The following is a 23621-nucleotide window of genomic DNA, read 5'->3' on the forward strand; positions in this document are numbered from 1 at the left end:
GTATTACAAAGGGGACATCTGTAATACTTTCAACAATAAAGATAAATTAACCCTTTGAGTGCCAACCAATATCCTAGGAACTATGCTAAAATTGCCAAGGCATTTTTGATGATTTTACAGCAGGTTAGGAAAAAAATTATGAATCGCAAGTAAATGAAGTTACATATCCAAAAACTTAAGGAAACCTTTACTACATTTGTTTTCATCTTTGACATATATTGTTTGCTGACTGTATTATAAAATACTAGTAGAAAAAAAATTGCCGATAGCGCTCCCGGCACTTTTGGCGCAAGACAGGAGGAGCGCGATCGCGCTCCCCGGCACTCAAAGGGTTAAAAAAACACACACAAAAGAATAAGCCAAAAAAAAAAGAAAAAGATTTACCCTAAATGTAAATGGACCGAATTCACTAATAAAGTGGCACAGAGTTGCAGATTGGATCAAAAAACAAAATCCAGCCAGGCCATTTTTGCTCAGCAGTTGAGCTTTGACCCCTGTTGGGGGCATGTAGAAGGCAGCTGATGTTTCTATCTCTCTGTCACTCTCTTCCTCTCTCTCTCAAATCAATAAAAACATATTAAAAAATAAAACAAACCAACCCAACCATATGCTGCCTTCAAGAGACACATCTAAGCTGCAAAGACAAAGGTATTTTCAAAATAAAAGGATAGAAAATGATTCTCCAAGCAAATAACATCCACAGAAAAGCATGTGTAGCCATACTTATATCTGACAAAATAGATTTCAAGATAATAGGAGACAAAGATGGACATTTTATAATGCTAAAGGGGCACTACATAAGAAAACAGAACACTTCTTAATATATGTGAACCCAATCAGGGAGCACCGAAATATATAAAGCAAGTATACACAGAACCTAAGGGAGAAACAGATCAATACACAATCACAGTTGGGGACCTTAACACTCCATCAACAGCTGTAGATACATCATCCAAACAGAAAATCAATAAAGGAATATCGGCCTTAAATGACACTCTAGACCAGTGGTCGGCAAACTGCGGCTCGTGAGCCACATGCAGCTCTTTGGCCCTTTGAGTGTGGCTCTTCCACAAAATATCACGTTCGGGCATGCACATACAGTGCGATTGAAACTTCGTGGCCCATGCGCAGAAGTCGGTTTTCGGCCTGGGCGAGTCTATTTTGAAGAAGTGACTTTAGAAGAAGTGGGGGGTGACGGGAGACAAGGTGCGGGGGAGGCGCGCGATTCATGCACGAGTTGAGTGAGCCAGTCAGTCAGCAGTCTCATTGTGCAGTGGTTAGTGCTAGTCACGTCAGCAAATCGCGCGTGGGTGACAAAAGTATAAAGTTACCTATGTTTTTCCAACCAGCTGCAAATCCTACAGGTATTTTTGTCATCAATTTAAGAATTGTAATTATTTTGTGTTGGTGGCTTTATTATTATTTTAGCAAAGGCCAGCTTAGGAGTACCCTAATTAAGTTAATAACAATGTACCTACCTATATAGTTTAAGTTTAAAAAATTTGGCTCTCAAAAGAAATTTCAATCGTTGTACTGTTGATATTTGGCTCTGCTGACTAATGAGTTTGCCGACCACTGCACTAGACCAAATGGGCATAACTGACATTTATAGAGACTTTCATTCCAGTACATCAGGTTATACATTCTTCTCCAGTGCACATGAAACATACTCAAGGATAGACCATATATTAGATCACAAAACAAATTCAAGAAGCTTAAGCTTTGCCCTAGCTGGTTTGGCTCAGTAGATAGAGTGTCAGCCTGTGGATTAAAGGGTCCTGGGTTCGATTCCAGCCAAGGGCACATGCCTGGGTTGTGGGCTTGAACCCCCAGTGTGGGATGCACAGGAGGCAGCCAGTCAATGATTCTCTCTCATCATTGATGTTTCTATCTCTCCTTTCCTCTCTGAAAGCAATAAAAAAAGAAGCTTAAGCTTATACCAAGCATATTTTCTCACCATGATGCCTAGAAATTAGAAACCAACTGCAAAAAGGAAGTAAAGAAACTCACAAACACACTACTAAAAAATGACTGGGTCAAAGAAGAAATAAAAGGTGAGATCAAAAGATACATAGAAACAAATGAGAATGACAATATGACATATCAAAACTTCTGAGATGCAGCAAAAGCACTAATAAGAGGGAAGTTTACATCATTACAAGCCTATCTCAAGAATCAAGAGAAATCACAAGTAAACAACCTAACATTACACCTTAAAGTACTAGAAAAAGAAGAACAAAAGCAACCCAAAGTCAGCAGAAGAAAGGAAATAAAACTGCAAATGTGCATTCTTATAATTTGTTTTCCGATAGTTACTGATTGACCTGAGGGTTTAATGAATAATTGTCCACCACTGTCTCACAGATGGTTAATGTATCAGTCTCCAAATGTGGACTGGCTGAAGGACAGGGTCTGGACACTTTTCTTTTTACCACTTCTCTGGTCATCCATCTTTGTTTGGTGTCCAGGTTTCTAATTTTCTCTAGAATCTGTCCTTTGATTCTTAGCTCAAGTCCTATTTGGTAAATTGGCTCTCAAAGAACCTATTTGGCATAGGGTTATTCCTTTATTCATTTAGTAACTTATCATTACAATGTTTCTAACATTGTAATGATTCAGAATTTAGGTTTACCTCCTCTCCTGGAAGCAAAAAGCTATAGTAAGACAGCCACATTTGTTAGATAGCTTCAATCTGAATTTTTCATTCAACACGTATTTATTGTCACCTATTATGTGCTAGGCCAAGGTCAACTGCTGAAGATAAAGTGGAGTACAAGATAGTCATTGTCCATTCCCCTATGGAGATTATAATGAAATCAATAAAAACAAGATATTAATGAGAACCTAGTATCTCAGATACACTCCAAGGAAAACAAAATGAAGACAGGGTCCCTGCTTTCTTCTGCAGGTAGTTAAGGCACAATACTGAACAAAATTTAACACCAAAATCACGTGGCTCAGGTGCAAGTGCCTTAGTAGATAGGAGAGGAAGGAAGGCCGGATAGTGAGAAAGGATTTCTGAAAGGGAAAACATATCTAAATGTGAGTAGGATGGGGAAGGGGGTACTTTGAGGACAGCCATGAGGAACCTGGACTTGAGTCTGAAAATGGAGACAGACATTGCAAACCTCTCCACTAGCCTGCTCAGTGGCTGCCCTGGCCCCAGGCTCTACACTGGGATGTTCCAAAATTATGCTTTTACATGTGGGTACACAGAATCAGCCTTTAGCTCCTATTATCTACCTCATTATTTCCTTATATTCACTTTTTTCTTTACTTGATTAGAATTCAATTTAGAAGTAGCCCTCCTCTTCAACTTTTAGCTAATCCTATCTTCTGTTGCAAACATAATCCAATTCTAACTGGGAAGCTAAAATATAGTTCACCTGTGAGGGTTCCGCGGGAAATTCCTCTCCCCAAACTGATTATATGAAAGACCATCTACACTAATAAAAGAGAAAAATGGTAATTGGCGTACGACGATACCCTTTTCATTGGCTAATCAGGGCTATATGCAAATTAACTGCCAACTAAGATTGGCAGTTAACTGCCAACTAAGATTGGCAGTTAACTGCCAACAAGATGGCGGCTAATTTGCATATGTAGGCACAATGCAGGGAGGCGAAAGGGAAAGCAGGAAGAAGCCCCCTGCCACTGACAGTGATCTGAAACCCAGGGGGGAGCTAAGAGCTGGGGGGCAGGGCAAAGGCAGCCCTGGGGCCTTTGCCCTGCCCCACAGCCATGATCGGAGAATCAGGCGCCTTTGCTGCCCTGGCCAGTGATAGCAGGAAGTAGGGGTGGAGCCAGCGATGGGATCTGGACACAGTCGAAGCTGGCAGTCCCGGGAGCTAGGGGTCCCTTGCCTGGGCCTAAAGCGGAGCCCACGATCGTGGGGCCGCTGCAGCTGCGGGTCCCCGCTGCCTGGGCCGGATGCCTCAGCCAGAGGCGTTAGGCCTGGGCAGGGGCGGAGCCTGCAACCATGGGGAGCTGGGGGTCCCCTGCCCAGGCTTGACACTTCTGCCGGAGGCCTCAGGCCTGGTCAAGGGGCAGCCGATCCGGTGATTGGTGATCGGAGGGTGATGAGGGTCAACTCCTCTGGCCGAGGCATCAGGCCTGGGCGGGGGCCAGAGCCAGTGATTGGGGGGAAATGGGGGGTCCCCTGTCCAAGCCTGACACCTCTGGCGGAGGCGTCAGATCAGGCAATCAGAGGGTGATGGGGGTCTACGCCTCTGGCTGAGGCATCAGGCCTGGGCAAGGGGCAGAGCCAGCAATCGGAGGGGTCTGGGGGTCCCCTGCCCAGGCCTGATGCCTGGGCCAGAGGCATGAGGCCTGGACTGGGGGCAGAACCAGTGATGGGGGGAAATGAGGGTCCTCTGTCAGAGGCGTCAGGCCTGGGCAAGGGGCCGATCCTGCGATTGGACGGTGATGGGGGGTCAACGCCTGAGGGCTCCCAGTACGTGAGAGGGGGCAGGCTGGGCTGAGGGACACTCCCCCCCCCCCCCCACACACACACCCAGTGCACGAATTTCGTGCACCGGGCCCCTAGTTATTATATAAACCCCACCAAGGCACGCGCGGCGTACCGAAACCCGACTTAGTAACTCCCCTCTGTGAACCCACGTTCCCGGTCGGCCCGAATCGGTAGGTTCGCGAGAAGCTGTGGCAAGGAACACAAAGAGGCTGACTTCACCGAGGGCACCCGATTTCAAAGTGAGGGCTGCAAAGAACCGTTGTGGGATGTCTGAAGAAGCCGCTAGGAGAAGGGTCCTCATGGACCGGGGTAAAGGGACTGGCACCCGCCGTCTGGGCTAGGGTCTCGCAGCCTGCGTTCCCATCTGCAGCGCTGAAACAACCCGGCGCGACCGACCGACTCTGCATGCTTCCCAGGACGGCTCGGGAGCCGCAGGGCTGTGCGCGCCACACGGGGCAGGTCTCTCGCGACTCGCGCCCTGGAACACTGACTAGGAACAGGAAGCAGCGGCTAAATCACCTAGAAACCCTAGCGCAGGGGATTTCTAGTGACCCAGAAGCCACGCCCTCCCGGAACCGGAAGTTTTCACCCAGCACCACTTATTGGCCTGTTAATAAGGGGCGGGGTATCAGAGGAAACTGCAACTCCCAGCATGCAGCGCGGAGCTTCCGGTTTCCGGCCAGAGAACCGGAGTGAGTGCTTACCCCGGCGGCCGTGCGGCCGGGTTCTTTCCGCGGGACGGGTGAGGGCACTGGGCCCCGGGCCGCGTGGGCCCGACTTACGTTGACAAGTTAGCTGGTCCCATGGGAGCGGTGGGGTCGTCGCCAAAGAGATAGTGTCTTCCCCACTACTAGCTGCTTGTGACCTTGTGCAGGTGACTTTCTGGGTCTTGGTTGCTCGGTTTGTAATAGGTGGACGATAATGCCTGCCTCAGGGAACGATTGTGAGGATTAAATGAGATGTGGTATGTAAAAAAACCTATTCCCTCCCCTGTCATGAATCTGGAGATGGAAGGTACCTTGAGGATGGCTTGGGGCCTGTTGAGCGGCCTGCCAACCTCACAACCTTTTCTTTCCTCGTCCCTACTAGAGCCTTTTGAAGCAATGGTGATTATAACCAGGGCTCTTCTTGCCCTAAAAGGTTATTCCACCCTCAGAATTTCTGATACATTTTTTGGTACCCATATGTGCCAGGCACTGGGACAGTAATGGCAAAAGAAAAAAATCTAACCTTTGCTTTCAAGGGCCCCCAAGAAAGGGTTGGGGTGGTGTGAGATTGGGAAGTAAATAGATATTTGTAACTCTTTGCCCTGAAAGAATGTGAGGACAACAGAGGAAAGGGAGAGAGGATAGAAGAGGTGGTATTTGTGTTGGTCTTGGTAGGAGTTTGCTCTTTTGCAAAGAGGACAAAGAGAAGAGGAATTACAAGCAGAGTTAACAGTTGATTGGGAGTGTAAAGTGGGGGAGCTTTGTTTTGAATGGATGCTTAGTGGGAGTCGGACAGGGTTCTGCAGGCAGAGGGAATAGATACGAATGTTTTTGTAATGTAAGCCAGGTTGTGGAGTTTAGATTTATTCATAGAGGTGATTTAGAGTCATTGGAGGATTTCTAAGCAGAGGAGTAACTTGATCAGATCTGTGTTTTTAAATGTGTTGGGTGGCAGCATGGATGCTTGATAACAAGAGGCAAGGGTCAGATAACTTGTTATAAAGCTCTTGTAATAGTTCAAGCAGGGTATGTGATGGAAATCAGAAATGAGGAGTGCACATAAGGGAGAGGGTTGGATGATCTCATTTGAACCTCACAATATTCCTATTAGGTGGGCTGGTGTTTTTATGTCTACTTTAAAGATGGAGAAACTGAGGCCTACAGAGCTGAAGTTCCTTGCTGCCCATCATAGAATGAGTAAAGAGAGGGACCCCAGATTCTAGTTCTGGCTTGGTGCTGCATCCTGTGCTTTTCCAGCAGTGTCACACTGAATTAACTCTCATTCAGCCTTTTGGTGGGGTGTGGGTGGAGTAGAGTGGTGATCTGTCCTTTAACCACTAAGGGCTCATTTTCTTTACAGGGAGAAAGAGAGAGCGTGAAAGAGAGAGGATGTCTCTCTCAGATTGGCACCTGGCAGTGAAACTGGCTGACCAGCCACTTGCCCCAAAGTCTATTCTTCGGTTGCCAGAGACAGAGCTGGGAGAATACTCACTGGGGGGCTATAGTATTTCATTTCTGAAGCAGCTTATTGCTGGCAAACTCCAGGAGTCAGTTCCAGACCCTGAGCTGATTGGTGAGTCTCAGTGAACTAGAGATGGGCTGCTGCTCTGATCTCTTTTTGGGGAGGATACTTCAGGAATTACAAGGGTAAATTAAGAATTTGGGATTTGTTGCCTCATGATGTTAATACTAAAGAGAAGTGAATTTTGGGTGAAAAGAAGCACAAATCAAGTAATAAAACTAGCCCTGGCCAGTTTTGCTCAGTGGTACAGGGGTGGGCAAACTTTTTGACTCGAGGGCCACAATGGGTTCTTAAACTGGACCGGAGGGCCGGAACAAAAGCATGGATGGAGTGTTTGTGTGAACTAATACATGTTAACACTGCTGCTGGTGAAGGAGCGGAGGGGAGAGCAAGAGAACCCTCCGCTCTTTCGGCTCCGCGGGCCGGATAGAACAGCCGAACGGGCCGGATCCGGCCCGCGGGCCGTAGTTTGCCCACGGCTGGGTTAGAATGTCAGCCTGGGGACTGAAGGGTCACAGATTTGATCCTGGTCAAAGGCATGTACCTCAGTTGCAGGTTTAACCCCTAGCCCTGGCTGGGGCAAGGTGGGAGGCAACCAATTAATTTGACTCTCTCATGTCGATATTTCTCTCTCTCATCCTCTTGCTTCCCTTCCACTCTGTCTAAAAATCAATGGAAAAAGTGTACTCGGGTAAGGATTTAAAAGTAAAACTATTGGTTGCCATTTTAGTAGTGTTTTTATACTGAACTACTTTATCACAGTTTTTAACCATGATGTTGAATTCTTTCTCTGAAAGAGCAAGAATTTGGGGTGGGATAGGGAAGGAGGAGATGGTTAGGGAAAGCCCTCCAGCATATGGCATTTTGAGTTTGGTCCTAAGGAATTATGAAAAAGATTTTTGTTTGGTTGATTAGTTAGAGGAAAGCAGTAAAAAGGAAAGGAAGGTAGCAAGGCCATTCTAGGTGGAGGAAGAAGGAATTAAATATAACAACTAAATTATATTATAAAAATTTATAATAGCAAAGTGATCCAACAGACAAAAAGTGTGTTTTTAGTCATAAAAACACTTCGTTAAGCCCAGTCAGTGTGGCTCAGTGGTTGTGGGTTGATCCATGAACCAGGAGGTCACAGTTCGCTTCCTGGTCAAGGCAGGGGCTTGGGTTGCAGCCAGGCTCAATCCCCAGTAGGGGGCATGGAGGCAGACCATCCATGATTCTCTCTTACTGATGTTTCTATCTCTCTCCCTCTCCCTTCCTCTCTGAAATTAATAAAATACATTTAAAAAACAAAATACTGGGTTTATCCTTTTTTGTTGTTGCATTTTCCCATTTATCTAAGTTGAGCAGTCTCCACAATGTTAAGCTCTACAGTTTTCTTAAAGTACATAGAGTCTGTATTTTATGAGTTTGTACTTGCTAACAATTGTTATTAAAATGTATTTATTAAGACTACTTTGTAAGCATTTATTATTCTCCAGCTATTTGTCTAATCAAAATAAGATTCTTAGGGGACAGAAAACACCTAAATTGTTTTGAGGGGCAAAGTATAAATAGACAGTTCTTTTTTTTTTAGATCTGATCTACTGTGGCCGGAAGCTAAAAGATGACCAGACCCTTGACTTCTATGGCATTCAACCTGGGTCCACAGTCCATGTTCTTCGCAAGTCCTGGCCAGAGCCTGATCAGAAACCAGGTGACTGGCAGTTGGTCCTTAGGCAGGCAGAGCTTCAGTAGTGTCAAGGGAAGCATCTGTAGGTTTTTGAGGCGCAGGTCTGGGTGGATAGAATAAAGGAGTGATTTACTGAAATGGTAATAGAGAATATCTTTATTACCTATTGGGTTGGACGGCATTGATAAAACAAAATGCAGTTTTGATCTTGTGGCCAACACCACTAACAGATGGGAATTTCGTTTCTCTACTTTTTAAGTTCATTATCCACTGTTTTAGTGGGGTGAGAAGTGTGTGTATATTTAAACTCCTTTAGGTTAATAGTTTATTTCTCGGTGAACTTTGTATCTTTTTGTTATTGTTCTTATTAGAAAAAAGCTTGGGCCCTGGTCAAGGTTGCGGGTTTGATCCCCGGTCAGGGGACATAAAGAATCAATCAGCTGTGACCGGTTTGGCTCAGTGGATAGAGCGTCGGCTTGTGGACTGAGAGGTCCCAGGTTCGATTCCGGTCAGGGGCATGTGCCTTGGTTGCGGGCACATCCCCAGTGGGGGGGTGTGCAGGAGGCGGCTGATCGATGTTTCTCTCTCATCGATGTTTCTGGCTCTCTATCTCTCTCCCTTCCACTCTGTAGAAAATCAATAAAATATATTTAAAAAAAAAAAAAGAATCAATCAAGGAATACATAAATAAGTGGGACAAATTGATGTTTCTTTCTCCCTTTCCCTCTCTTAAATCAATAAATAAAAAAGAGAAAAATAAAAAAGCTGTGAAATCTTGGCATTCCTCTAATGCAGCATTTTTAACCAGTGTGCCACAAGAATTTTTAAAACATGCAATACCTGACTGACTTCTTTTTTTTTAGATTGTCAAATGAAAAAATGACAATAGCCAACACAACAATAGCCATCCAGTTGAATGGATCAATTACACAGGAGTGAGCAAAAGTGGGTTTACAGTTGTTCATGGGGAAAAAGATATAAAAATATATAACACAACTGCAAATCTATTTTTGTCCATCCCCATACCTTTTTTTTTTTGGTCGGATTAGCAAAAAATACATTTTTTAGTGTGCCGCAGAATTTTAGTTTGTGTGCCATCAGATGGCACAGGTTGAAAATCGCTGCTCCAATGCCGTAGTTCTCTTGTTGGCAAATTTTCCAGCAAACTTCTTCAGGCAGTGACTTGTTTAGTCAGCTCATTTCCTCCTGCTATAGTGGGAATGTATTTTTCTGAAACTTGAAAATATTCGAACAGTATTAAAGTAGCTCTTAGAGAAAACATACAAAACCTCTAATATATTTTGGATTTATTAATAAAAGGTGCTGCTTGGAATTTATAATTTAAATTTTACATCTGTGTTTTAAAAGCCTCCCCAACAGTAAAGCTATGTTATATAAACTGTTAAACTTTCAATTTGATATTTTTATAATGTTCATGATTGCTATTACTAGTTCTCAGCTGGAAATTTACCCTCTTTTCAATTCTAAACATAAAGGAGAAAGACCTTACGCACACTGATGGGAAGTGAGAAAGAGAAAGGTAGTCTTTGAAATCCAGAGGTTGGCCTGATCCTCAGTTAGGCCTTGGAACATTAACCATTTCCGATCACCAATATCTACAAGGCCACTCAGGGACCATAGTGGAGCAAGACAAAAATAAGAGCCCTCTCATTTACCTGAACATTGTCCAGATCACAAAATTACAAAATATCCCTGTATCCTAGCTATTCTGAGTGATTACTGCTTCTTTCCAATTATACTTTGCCCTTCTCTAGTTTTCCTCTAGGTTAGAATTATTAAGATACCCAGTCATAAAATCACCTCACTTCCTGACAGCATCTAATTTAAAGCAAAATTCCACTTCCTTAATCTTCCCCCAGGGAATCCGAGAGCATTCTCTGTAAGAAGCAGTAAGTTCAATTTGTGCAACTGCAAGAGAGCCCCTCTGGTCTTTGGCTGGAGAGCATTGACAGAAGGAAAGTAACATTTGTTGCTTCTTCCAGCCAGATTGTGTCTCCTTGCTTTTTCATTTCATAATTACAGTGGCCCTGCAGGATAGGTAACAAAATTAGCATTTTATAGATGAGCAAAAAGAGGATTAAAAGGACAGTTATTCAAGGGCACCTACTTAGAAAATGAATGCAAGAGCTGGGATGTTAATGCAGGTTTTCCTGACTCAAGAGGCTATGTTCTTTTTACCGGGCTGGCTGCCTCCCACTTCCAAAAAGTGAGATTAGCTCAGAGATGTCATAGAGACAACCATGACTCTTAGCTGATTATCAGTTTAAGATATTAAGAGTCCCACCCTAACCGGTTTGGCTCAGGGGATAGAGCGTCGGCCTTTGGACTGGTCCCAGGTTCGATTCTGGTCAAGGGCCTGTACCTTGGTTGTGGGCACATCCCCAGTAGGAGGTGTGCAGGAGGCAGCTGATCAATGTTTCTCTCTCATCGATGTTTCTACCTCTCTATACCTCTCCCTTCCTCTCTGTAAAAAATCAACAATATATATATACATATTTTTTTTTAAAAGTGTTTTCTTAAAAAAAATTAAGAGTCCTTTTCCTCCTCCCTCTGCCTGGAGATTTATTTTGGAAACAAATGGACTTCTTGTTAGGAAGTAAAAATAACTTTTAGACCTGGAAAAAAAACTGTTTTGTGACAGCATTTTAGATATTGTATCCTTGAGTGCTCTTCCAAAAGGAAGCACATTTTGTTTCCCTGCCAGATTAGCACCTGTAGAAGGAGAATCTGTCAGACCTTCCTTTCCCACCTGGATCCCTTTGGTGTTTCTCCCTGTAAGGTTACAAATCTCTTCAGGATCTCCTTTAGCCTCCTATTTGAGCAGGGATGTGTACCCCAAGCTCTAGCCACAACAAAAGATTTTCTGTTTCTTCAGAGCACCTCATATTATTTCTCCATGCCTTTACACATGTTCTTGCTTAAACGTGGACTACCTTCTCTCCCTAATAAACATCAGCTCTTCCTTAAATACTCTCTCAAATGGTCTCTCCTGGGAGACAGCTCTGTGTCCTAGCTGTCCCTCTCAGTAATGGCTATCTGCCTCCTGTTCCTAGTGCTGGGTCCGCATCATTGCTGAGGTCCTCAGCATGGTATTTTGTAATAGTGTGGTTTTTGTTTGGTCTAGCCTTCTTTCTCCTGCTGTCCTAAGAGTTCCCTGATGTCAAGGACTCTTATTTTTTACATTCTTGTGCCTTGCCCAAAACTAAGCATGGAGTAAATGCTTAGTATGTGTTTGTTGAATGAATAAATTAGGTAATTTACTTAAGATAAATATTTTCAGGAGAGATAATTCTCAACAATTAGAACTATAGGTAAAGATGTAGTTCTACATGGTGATGCCCCTGGAGTTTGACACAATCTACACAATCACTAGTATCTATCCTAGGTGAGGGTAACCACACTTTTAAAAGTGTAACCCAGAGTGAACTTTGTACATACTCCCCCTTCTTTTACCTACATTTCTACACTTATGAAATGGGCTGATGTCCTAGGTAGTAAAGCAACCAAGTAAAACTAAGACAACTGCTAAACTTTCCCATATATGTGATTCATAGTGTCCAGAAATAAAAGAAAGAACTTTGAGTCCTAGTGAAACGCGATATCAAGCATGTGATGAAAGTTTGTTAAGAATCCTAGAAGTACAGTGTATATTCTTGGTCCCTCTTGTATTTTTTTAAAATATATTTTATTGATTTTTTACAGAGAGGAAGGGAGAGGGATAGAGAGTTAGAAACATCAATGAGAGAGAAGCATTGATCAGCTGCCTCCTTCACACCCCCTACTGGGGATGTGCCTGCAACCAAGGTACATGCCCTTGGCCGGAATCGAACCTGGGACCCTTCAGTCCACAGGCCGCCGCTCTATCCACTGAGCCAAACCACCTAGGGCTCCGTCTTGTATTTTTTAAAAAATTAAAAATATTAAGGAAGCCTGAAAGAAAATATCAAAGAGAAAACAATATTTCTTTTAACATATTGTGTCAGTGTAGCTCAAGCATGTCAAACTTGCAGCCTGTGGGCCGCATGTGATCCACAACGAATATTTTTGCACCCCAGCCAATACAACGGTATGTAAGAAACATTTTAATAAAAATTTCATAATTTTTACAATATCCTGTTATATATAGTTATTAATAACAAACTAAAACGTTCGCTAATGACTGATTACTATAATGGTGTTTCATTCGTTTCCCATACATGCCTTATGGGCAGGCACACCATTTCTCTCCACTAATACTAGCAGCGAATATTTTAGCAGCCGATTGCCACGCCGTTAGTCTTGTACTGAATTGTTTGGTGTGCGCAACAGGAAATATTTCACTTTTGGAGAACAAGAAACATGTTTATTTGCATTACGCTTATTAATTTGTGTAATTCAGTGTCTGGTAAGTTAATGTTTAAGAAAAAATATTAATTTTTATTAAAATGTTCTATTATATGTTAACAATTACTCATTTATTTCAGTCCTTTGTATTCAGCATGTCTTGATCGAAATAAACCTACGTTTCTATGAAAATTGAAGCTTTTTTTTTTTTTGCGGCCCATATAAACTTAAACCTTGTTTATTTGGCCCATGTTAGCCTTTGAGTTTGACATGCGTGGTGTAGCTCTATATTGTTCAAATGGCTTGCAGCACTTAGTATTTTAAAGTATTGTGTAAAGTACTGAGTTGGTTATACCTGTGTAAGAAGTCTAGAATTCCTGCAGTGGGGTGTTGATCAGAACAGTTTCTTTCATGTGATAAGATTCCCCTCTCTGCCGAAACTGGTTTGGCTCAGTGGATAGAGCGTCAGCCTGCGGACTGAAGGGTCCCAGTTTCGATTCCGGTCAAGGGCATGTACCTGGGTTGCGGGCACATCCCCAGTGGGAGATGTGCAGGAGGTGGCTGATCGATGTTTCTCTCTCATCGATGTTTCTAACTCTCTCTCTCCCTTCCTCTCTGTGAAAAATCAATAAAATATATTTTTTTTTTTAAAAAAAAAAAAGCGAGATAAGGCAGATTATTTAAAAAAAAAAAAAGATTCCCCTCTCCTAGAACTTGGACTAATTATCACTGAAGATGCTTAAAAGGGCAGTTTTTATATCTGTGTCATAAGTGGGTTTTCTTGAATGGGCATTCACATTCTTAGTGGGATGATGAGGGAGGGAACCTGCAGACCAAGCTGTACCTGGACACATGTTCTGTGTCTGTAGCACTGGCAGGGCCTGGGCTGTAGGTTAATTGTGTGTCTTATCCACAGAACCTGTGGACAAAGTGGCTGCCCTGCGGGAGTTCCGGGTGCTGCACACTGCCTTGCACAGCAGCTCTTCCTACAGGGAGGCGGTGAGTTTGTAGTACAGCCCCCTGCCTAAGACTCTTGCCAGGCCTGCAAGAGAGAATGTGAATGTTGGAGAGTGGGAGCTGGGAGCCCGTTGCCATGGCTACGAAGAGTTCCTTGAGGAGTTTTTGCCATGTGTGTGGGTCTCAGTAGAGTCCCCTCCAACCCCCATCTTCCCCCAAGGAGGCTGTATCAGCTAGGTATTGTTGATTTCCATCTAATGAAAATGATACAGCCACTCCTGATATTGGCCTCACAGAATGAATATGATTACAGCCAAAGGATCCGCATATGGTTTCTGCTGGGCCTCATTCTTGGAATTTGTCTGAACTGCTTTCCCGTTGCTCCTTCCCTGGATTTCCTTACTGGGAAATACACTGATGTCTTTCTATAGGAGAGTTGATAAGCAAAAAGTAAGACAGCTGAAATTTCCCTATGAATATGAAATGATAATTCTACAGTGATTAAAAAGAACTTGGGCCCTAGCTGATTTGGCTCAGTGGATAGAGCATCGGCCTGCGGACTGAAGGGTCCTGGGCTTGATTCCGGTCAAGGGCACGCACTTTGGTTGCAGGCCAGACCTGGGAGGCAACCAATCGGTGTGTCTCTCACATCTATGCTTCTCTCTTTGTTTCTCCCCTTCCCTTCCTAAAAATGAATGGAAAAATATCCTCGGGAGAGGAGTAACCAAATAAAATAAAATAAAATAACTTGGGACCAAAAGAAGCTTTGTTGTTGGCTTGTAACGAGAGTTTTTAATTTTGGAAGCTTTAGAAATATAGATGGGGGAAAGACTAGAGATGGAAGGTTTACTGTGATATTGCCTTTTTAAAAAAAAATGTTTCCCCTCCAGTAAGCCGAAATCTCAGAGAAGTGAAGAGGTTCATTTATTTCCTGGGGCTGTTGTTTTACTGTGGTGGTGCATATGTAGCACTTAGAGGGATGGAGCACTTCAGCGGAGGGTGGGAATTTGCTGAGTGGATTGAGCTGGTTGGAGTACTCAGTCCTCTTCATTTCTCCTGCAGGTCTTTAAGATGCTCAGCAATAAGGAATCTCTGGATCAGATCATTGTGGCCACCCCAGGCCTCAGCAGTGATCCCATTGCTCTTGGTAAGTACAGAACTGAACTTGAGGCTATAGGAGTTGTTGGAGAAACAGGAACCAGAAAGTGGCAATCACCCTAAAGAGACTCTTGACCATCTTTTGAAGAATCACTGTCTTGTTGGGGGAGGGGAGAACCAAGATGTGTTCCATATATCTAGCCTTCCGAGAGCTGTCAGCCCCTCAGAGAAATCATGGCCTGACTAACATCATAAATCAGACTATAAGGATGTCAGATGAGGGCAGCAGTTAGCCCAAACCACAGTAATCAGGGAAGGTTTCCTGCACACCTTGATGGAAAAGGAAGAACCCAGAGATATGGGGAAAAGAAGCTGGCGTGTCAGCACACAGTGTGTGACTTAAGTGCAGGGAGGGTGGCGGGCACTCAGTCGTGCTGCTTGGTGTTTTGTTTCTTCCACTTCTCACATGGGTGCTTTGTGTCCCCGAGGAGCCAGTTCTCTGAGGCTCTTCTTCCTCCTGGATCTGGCTAAGTGTCAGTCTCTGAGGTGAATCCTGTTCTCCTTAGGGGTTCTCCAGGACAAGGACCTTTTCTCTGTCTTTGCTGATCCCAACATGCTTGATACGTAAGTATACCCATCTTACTACAGAGTTCCCTATTTCTCCTCATATGGTTGCGCCAGAGCCTGATTGTTGCCCTGGATTCTGCTCGTGGAGCCCAGTCCCTGTCTATCCCCAAGTCTACCTTCAAATATGTCAGGAGTTGAGAAAGAGCAGGAATGCTATGTGGGAACAACAAGACCAAGGGCAGGAACACCTATTGCTGTGGAGGTGAAGCAGGGTCTGAGGGAGGTGGCCTTGTGGGCTAGGCTTAGATTAGCTCTCATTCAGTAGCTATGAAGGATTCTTTAAAGGACAAGACGCTGGGGAAGGAAGCAGGTGTATCAATCCTTATTGTCTTAGAGCTGTAAGGGCTGGCAGAGGTTATGTCTCTATTTTGCAAGTGAAGAAAACAGCTTTCCCCCTCCTCCCCAAGGGAAGAGAAGGGATCTGTCAAAGATGGCCCAGGGAAGTAGTGCTAGAGTTGAGACCAGAAACTGACCCCTGAGCCTCTGAGGCTGTCTTATCCTATCATGCCCAAGGGAAGGTGAGGCATGTACAATAGATCCCAGGACTGAAGGCCTTGCCACGGTTGCTAGGGACAGAGCAGAAGAGGACAAAGTGAGCTGGAAGGAGGTGCTGAACACTGAGGAATTTAAGGGCAGGCACAGGCGGTCTGATAGTTCGGAGGGCCACCCAGACTTTTGTCATGATGAGGGTGCCCTCCTTACTCACACTTGGGTTTCTTCCTGCTCCTGTTCCAGGTTGGTACCTGCTCACCCAGCCCTAGTCAATGCCATTGTCCTGGTTCTGCACTCGGTGGCAGGCAGCACGCCGCTGCCGGGGGCGGACTCCTCTTCCCGGAGCACGCCCTCCAGCTCTTACCGGGACATGCCAGGTGAGTCCCAGGAGGTATGCAGGCCCCCTCAGGAGCCGGCAGTAGCTCAGGAAAATGCTTTACTCAGCAGCTATGTATAGCACTGGCAGAGGGTGTTCCTTGGGAATTCTCGGTTTGAGTCTGGGAGTGCATCTGTCCTGTCATTTTCCAAGGAGAGAGATGAAAATATGAATTTGGAGAGTATCTGAACTGAGATTCTGGAGCTATGCCTGGGCCTTTCTGTTCTTCTTCCTGAAATCTGTTCTCCCTCCTCCAGGTGGTTTCCTGTTTGAGGGGCTCTCTGATGATGAGGACGACTTTCACCCAGTAAGTGGCCTGGCTGCCTGCCCTTTGGGGAACCTGGTGCCAGGGATGCTGTCCTCCCTGGGACCCGGAGCCCAAGCTCTGAGGTAGTCATAGGCCCTTTAGTGGCCAAGTCTGTGTCATACTATTGCTTCGGAACTTGGCAGCGGGGGCTGAGAGGGTATCTGAGATTGTCACAGGGCCACTTTCCTGATTCTGTGTGCCTCTCTTCTCCAGAGAGCCAGGTCCATGCCCTCTAGCAGCACACCCAGCTCCCGCCCAGCGTCCTTGGGGTACAGTGGAGCTGCCGGACCCCGGCCCATCACCCAGAGCGAGCTGGCCACTGCTCTTGCTCTGGCCAGCACTCCAGAGAGCAGCTCTCACACACCGACTCCTGGCACCCAGGTATGGAGAGAGGGCGGGAAGATGGAGGCTGGGCCCCAGGAGAGAGACTCCCCAGTGGCAGAGTGGATTTGCCCTTGCTGAACCTGGTCCTAGACCTTTTTCTCACTTGCCTTTAGGGCTCAGATGTCGGGGTGTAGCACAGTCCTGATTGATCCTCCTCTTAGTAGTTCAGGACAACCTCCCTCACATAGAGTATGCTTCCCCACCCCTGAGAGGGACCAGCCTCAGTGGCCTAAGTGTTCCTAGTGATAGTCACTCCAGCTTCCAGTGCTGGGGTCCTAGGTTAGGTTGGGGGCTCAATTTCATTTCCCTGGAGCGGAAAAGAATGGAGCCCTTCTTGCCCATCTAACGAGCCTTTAGGTACCTCTGTGTGGTTGTCTCATGCAGGCCCCTATTGGGAGGCAATAGTTGGACACCCAGGACCACCACGAGGTGATGTGACAGCAGTGGGTATGTGCTGGGAGATTGAGATGGTTCTGAGGGTGGCCTTGACCACTGTTTTGTCTCTAGGGCCATTCCTCGGGGACCTCACCACTGTCCTCTGGTGTCCAGTCAGGGACTCCCATCACCAATGACCTCTTCAGCCAAGCCCTGCAGCATGCCCTGCAGGCCTCTGGGCAGTCCAGCCTTCAGGTCAGTCTTCCCACTCCTGATGCCCAGGTGGCTTTCCTGGTTACTTTGGATACCAGGCTTTTTTCTGCTCTCTGGGGGCCTTCCCACTTGGCATGCTTCACTCCAGGAACAGCCCGGGCGTGGTAGTGTAACAGGAGGATACTCCAAGCAGGGGCAGTTGTCCCTGTGACTTCTCCCGCACCCAGTGACCTTGGCCTGACTCCACCGATCACCTGGCTTGGATACTTATGGTAGTTTTGGTCAGTTGTCATTCTGTGAGCGTTGCCTGAGCACTGAGCATGTAAATACTGAGCCTGGTCCTGGGTCCCATTCCGAGGTAGAGATGAGCTGTCCTCATTCCTGCCACAGAAGGGCGTCAGGCAGTTAGTTACTGAGCTTGGGGAGCAACAGAGCAACAGGGTGAGAAGCTTGCCCCAGGCTTGAGGTGATAGCCTAGGTCAGACAAAACTTGTCTGAAGAAGGGGTGTTTAAGCTGATTATCAAAGAACTAGTTAGAGCAGTGGTTCTCAACCTTCCTAATGCCACGACCCTTTAATACAGTTCCTCATGTTGTGGTGACCCCCAACCATAAAATTATTTTCGTTGCTACTTCATAACTGTAATTTTGCTACTGTTATGAATCGTAATGTAAATATCTGATATGCAGGATGTATTTTCATTGTTACAAATTGAACATAAAGCATAGTGATTAATCACAAAAACAATAGGTAATTATATATGTGTTTTCTGATGGTCTTAGGCGACCCCTGTGAAGGATTGTTCGACCCCCAAAGGGGTCGAGACCCACAGGTTGAGAACCGCTGAGTTAGAGGTTAACCAGGCAGGGAAGGGGGTGTTTGGGGTGGAGGGATGGTGTCCAGGCATGTGTGGAACAGGGACATGTGACAAACTCAGAACTGCAAGGCCCTAGGCAGTGTCCTCATGGAGAAGATCTTGAGATATAGAGCCAGAGAAAAGGACAGCAGGTGCCTGCCTGAGTGTGAGGACCAGAGTGCCTGGTAAGGTAACTAGGCTTGATCCAGTAATCACTAGGGAGCCGTGGAGGTTTCAGGCAGGGAGTGACACCGTCTGCTGTGCTTCATGGCATGGTCACCTTAGCAGCTAACTGGAAGATCAGGTTTTATTGCATGTTTTCATACACATCTGTCTGCTTCACTGTTTTCTTTGCTGCTCACAGTGTCGGGATGAGCATCATTTCTGGAACGTGTCAGGGTCGATAAGCCAGGAAGTAGTAGAGAGTAGGTTCAAGCCGTGTGGTTTTGTCTATTCCATGCGGCCCAGGTGGACGGTGAGGGGAATGGGAGCAGGACCCACGGATAGCTTATCTTTTCCATTTATTATTATTTTAAAATGTATTTTTATTGATTTCAGAGAGGAAGGGAGAGGGAGTGAGAGAAAAACATCAATGATAAGAGAGAATCATCGATGGATTGCCTCCTGCAGGCCCCTTATTGGGGATTGAGCCCACAACTTGGACATGTTCCCTGACCTGGAATCGAACCGTGACCACCTGGTTCATAGGTCACCTCTGAACCACGCCGACTAGGCTGTTTTCCATTTCTTTATCTTCCCCAGCTAGAAGCCTGTTCACCTCGCTCTCCAGCTCAGGAGCTTTGAATGGTTCCATCAGGCCTGTAAACTGAGTCAGAATTGGTTTGTGTGGGTTTTTTAAAAGCCTTCCACATCTTCCGCCTTCCTGGCTGCGTGGATTTACATTCCTTTCCCACTGCCTTCTTCCCACAGTATGAACACATAATTTTTCCTAAGTTGTTCACTTACCTCCTTCATGAGATAGAATAAAGCTTTGAGAGTACTGAAAAAAAAAAAAATGTGGGTTAATTTCTTTAAACTCTTAAATTTGAGAAGGCTTTTCATAACTGAAAGTCAAAATCCAGGAGTTTATAAAAGTGAAAATTTATGCATAGCAATCCTAACAAACAAACAAAAATAGGCAAAGTCTGGCCTTAACCGGTTTGGCTCAGTAGATAGAGCTTTGGCCTGCAGACTGAAGGGTCCCAGGTTCGATTCCGGTCAAGGGCATGTACCTTGATTGCGGGCACATCCCCAGTAGGAGGTGTGCAGGGGGCAGCTGATGGATGTTTCAAACGCTCTATCCCTCTCCCTTCCTCTGTTAAAAAAAATAAAAAATAAAATAAAATAATCAATAAAATATACTTTAAAAAAATAGGCAAAGTAACAACAACTTGGGGAAAAATCTGTTAACACATCTCATACAGTGGGGGAAAAAACCCTGATACATAGAGGGTCCAGTAAATTAGGACCAACAGCTACATATTGACTATTCATGGAAGTGCAGTGCAGATGGCATCCTCAGGATGTGCCTAAGGCTGGAGCAAGTCTGCCACCCAGTCTACATAGAAAAAAGGGGAGAGGCCATGAACAGACTATTCATGGAAGCGCAGTACAGATGGCCCTTAAGCCATGCAATTCCTTGCAGTCTCACTTTTCAGAATTTATCCTGGAGATGTATATGCATGAAGAAGAAGACATTTGTACAGAGTCAGCCACTGCCATTGTTGTTTCAATGGCAAAGAGTTGGAAATAGCCCAGTTATGGTACATGCCCTCAGTGCCTGAGAGCTGGGTGGTGGCCCTGCCACCACCTCCCTCTTCCTCCCAACCCCCCAAACACACACCCCGCTGCTGCCGGCTCCCACTCGCACCCACCTTGGCCTGGTGCTGCCCACTCACCTGTTCCACCATCCTGCTGCACCTCCACTGTTGCCCGCTGCCAGCACCATGTCGCCAAAGCCTGCCATGTTCTGCGCCACCCCCTGGTGGTCAGCACATGTCATAGCAAGCAGTTGAACTCCCCGTCGAACAATTTGCATATTGGGCTTTTATTATATAGGATTAAAAAGTTCTTTATGTCCTTGGCTGGGTGGCTCGGTTGGTTGCAATGTTGTTCCATGCACCAAAAGGTTGCTGTTCCATTCCCAGTGAGGGCACATACCTATTGTGGGTTTGTTCCCCAGGCAGGGTGCATATTTGGTAGGCAACTGATCAAAGTTTCTCTCTCTCCCCCCTTCCCCCCTCTCTCTCCCCCCTCTCTTCCTTCCCTCTCTCTTCCTCTCTCTCCTCCTCTCCTTCCCTCTCTCCTTCCTTTCTCTAAAAAAAGGAAAGAATAAAAGTTCTTTATTTTCTGGCATAGAGAGATGTCCACGATACATTGAGAATGTTAAAAAGAGGGGTATAGATATAGAAGAGGAATATAAGAAAAGTATAAATATAGGAATATATATTTGTCTTCTCAAAATATAATTGGTTATCAGGGATGAGGGGAGTGGATGAGATTAAGACTTTTCACTATTTATTTATGCTAGAAAACAATCTTAAAATTTATCCTCACTCCTCCTTATGCATGTGCGTGTTTATTTCTGTTTATACATAGAGTAGGAGAGAGAAAGTAATCTTTTGAACTTCAGACATTGAGTAATTTATGCTTTTGATCCTTATGTTAAAATTTTCATTTTTTTTAATTTTCATTTTTTATTGGATAAACTTTTTAATTTGTTCTCTGAACCCACAGCCTCTCTTGTAGTCTTATTAGAAACCCTGTGTTCTTGCATATAAGCCAAACCAATAGAAACCCTGTGTTCTATGGAACTTCAAATCAGTGAGTTTGTAATAGGAACCCACCCTTTTTTCTCATCTCAAAGGATAGCCCTAAGTGAATCTCCGTAGGATCCCAACTAACAGTTTTTCCCTCATCCTGTCTTTCTGCAGAGCCAGTGGCAGCCCCAGCTGCAGCAGCTGCGTGACATGGGCATTCAGGACGATGAACTGAGCCTGCGGGCCCTACAGGCCACTGGGGGGGACATCCAAGCGGCTCTGGAACTCATCTTTGCCGGAGGAGCCCCATGAATTCCTCCTTAACCCCCAACAAACTACCAAGGTGGCTGTCCATGGGAGGCACTCCTGGAGGTTCCCCATCTCTCCTTAATACACCTGATGGTTGATCTTTGCTTTGTCCAGTGCTTGGCCTTTCTGGCTGATCCGTGTTGGTGGAAACAGTGGGGCAAGCATGATATGTGGGTCTTGGTACTGCAATATCAGGGAGCAGGGCTGGCCCCTGCTTGTGGGCCCTGGGTGGAGATTTTTAGTTCCATGTCATGGGATTCTGTGTGATGCCCACATTCTCTTTCGGGAGAAGTTTCCAGTGATAGTCCCCAGGCCCCTTCGGTACTCTGGGCTGTGGCATCCTCAGGATATGCCTAAGGCTGGAGCAAGGCTGCTGCCCAGTTTCCAGACTGTCTGCTGTGTTACTGCTGTGGCCAGAAGAGGTTTGTGTTTCTGAGATGACTACAATCTAGGCAGGGGCCATGTGCACTTTCAGAGAAGCAGGTAAGGGCAGCTTACCCTCCGTAGCAATTCCTCTCTCAGAGGCTTCTTAAAAAAATTCCTTGTCCCTCTCCCAGCCTAGTCTCACCAGACACTCTTTTTTTTTTTTAAGACTTTTTCTTTTTTTGTTTTTGTTTGTTAATCCTGACCTGAGGATATTTTTCCATTAATTTTTAGAAAGAGTGGAAGGGGGAAAGACAGAAACATGAATGTGTGAGAGAGAGACATTGATTGGTTGCCTTTGCACATTTCCAACTAGGTACATGCCCTTGACTGGAATCGAACCCGGGACCCTTCAGTCCGCAGAATGACACTCTTTCCACTGAGCCAAACTGGCTAGGGCTCACCAGGCATTCTTTGATGCCTGTTCTGTAATGATGCCTGAATACAGGCCTCAGAACTGTGCCAGGAGGCAGGTCACTCTTCTCTGTCCTGAAGGCATAAATACAAGAGCACTTACATAACAATACTATACTAAACAACAATACAACAGGCATCGGTCTCAGCTTTTATGTTGCAGAGAGGGCACCAACCCCAAGCTGCTGTTCCATCTGCCCAGCTCTCGTTCCCCTTGGCACTGCATTCCTTGCGGCACTGCAGATTTGTCTGAGTTGAATGAGTGGGTTTCATGTGCTTTGACTACTTTGTCAGGAGAAAAACTCTTCCCTTCAGATTGTGTTTGCTCTTGCCTGGTGCCTTTGGCAGGTTTTCGTTCCATTCATAGAATCACAACCAATTTGGCTTCTGCTTGTCACCTGGGACAAAAGGTTTGCCACTTATAAAGACTGCCTACTGTGAACTTTGTTCCCAGTCTTTACCCCTCAGCCCCCTTCCTGCTCCCTCTGCTTCACTAGCACGGCTTCCATCGAGGAGACCAGTGCGATTCACTTGCTCCTTGGCCTCCAGTGCTGGTCCCCAGCACATTCTGTTCTCTTTGGATGACCTCCAGTGTATCAGTGATATTCCTAAAGGGAGATAGGAGGATGCACTATTCCAGAAATAGCCTAAATGGCACACTGTTCTTCCCTTCCTCCAGAAAATGTAAAGTCTCTCCACACTTCCCTCTCAGTCCTAGAATTCATGTTGAGAGGTGTTTGCTTTGCGTTGGCTGAGAAGACAGAATAAACCCACCAGGGGCCAGACCCATTTGTGCCTCAGTGGACTGCCTAGAGCCCAACTGCCTCTTATGGTTGGGACAGAAACCAGGAAGACCTGTCTTTGAACCCAGTGTCTCTGGCTGGTTTGTGGTACAAACAAGGGCCAGTTCCATCTTCATGGCCTGCCTTGGTTAAATGGGGCTGACAGTCCACTTGCCCCCATGATACAGCTGACCTAGAGCTGGTTTCCTTTCTGTGGCATCTCCCCCCCTCCCCCCAAGTGACTGCCTTCAAAGACACCAGGGGTCCTTAATTCCCTGCCCTATTATGCTGTGGAACATTTGGGTAACCCTGCCCTGTCCCTGAAACCAACCCCTAAATATCAGTTATACTGTTTCCCAGAGCTCCCCACTACTTCCTTTTCCCTTCTTTGCCAGCTCTTTCCTCCAGGGTCTTGGCAAGTTGCATTGCTCCCTGTGGCCATGTTTTAAATACATTGAGTTTGATAAGTGCCCCTGCTGAGCCTGTGCTTTCCATGGGCGAAGGACTTCTTTCTCACTATTTCCCCTTCACCCTGTC

At 45.6% G+C, this 23621-nt stretch overlaps 1 protein-coding gene across 4 annotated transcripts; it reads left to right on the forward strand.

The window, feature by feature from the left end:
• The first annotated feature begins 4895 nt into the window (after positions 1-4895).
• Positions 4896-21568, forward strand: UBL7 (ubiquitin like 7). 4 transcript variants are annotated; one of them, XM_081082472.1, is made up of 11 exons: positions 5153-5213; positions 6539-6751; positions 8274-8393; positions 13630-13712; positions 14733-14817; positions 15335-15392; positions 16131-16264; positions 16521-16570; positions 16784-16951; positions 17462-17584; positions 21331-21568. In XM_081082472.1, the coding sequence occupies exons 2-11, from the start codon at positions 6568-6570 to the stop codon at positions 21466-21468; spliced, it is 1143 nt and encodes a 380-aa protein (XP_080938598.1). In that variant the 5' UTR covers positions 5153-5213; positions 6539-6567; the 3' UTR covers positions 21469-21568. The 4 variants fall into 4 exon arrangements, with proteins under 4 accessions (XP_080938599.1, XP_080938601.1, XP_080938600.1 ...); XM_081082473.1 differs by lacking the exon at positions 6539-6751 and having other exon boundaries at positions 4896-5163; XM_081082475.1 differs by lacking the exon at positions 6539-6751 and having other exon boundaries at positions 5139-5345.
• Positions 21569-23621: the final 2053 nt, after the last annotated feature.

This window comes from Myotis nattereri, assembly GCF_964212035.1.
Source record: "Myotis nattereri genome assembly, chromosome: 1".
NCBI classification, from domain to species: Eukaryota; Metazoa; Chordata; class Mammalia; order Chiroptera; family Vespertilionidae; genus Myotis; species Myotis nattereri.

Excerpts from the sequence above, each read along its gene's own strand:
- UBL7 (XM_081082472.1), top strand. The coding sequence starts at position 6,568 with ATGTCTCTCTCAGATTGGCACCTGGCAGTGAAACTGGCTGACCAGCCA. Across the intron at positions 16,571-16,783 it reads ATGAGGACGACTTTCACCCA|AGAGCCAGGTCCATGCCCTC; the intron begins GTAAGTGGCCTG and ends TCTCTTCTCCAG. Across the intron at positions 17,585-21,330 it reads CTGGGCAGTCCAGCCTTCAG|AGCCAGTGGCAGCCCCAGCT; the intron begins GTCAGTCTTCCC and ends GTCTTTCTGCAG.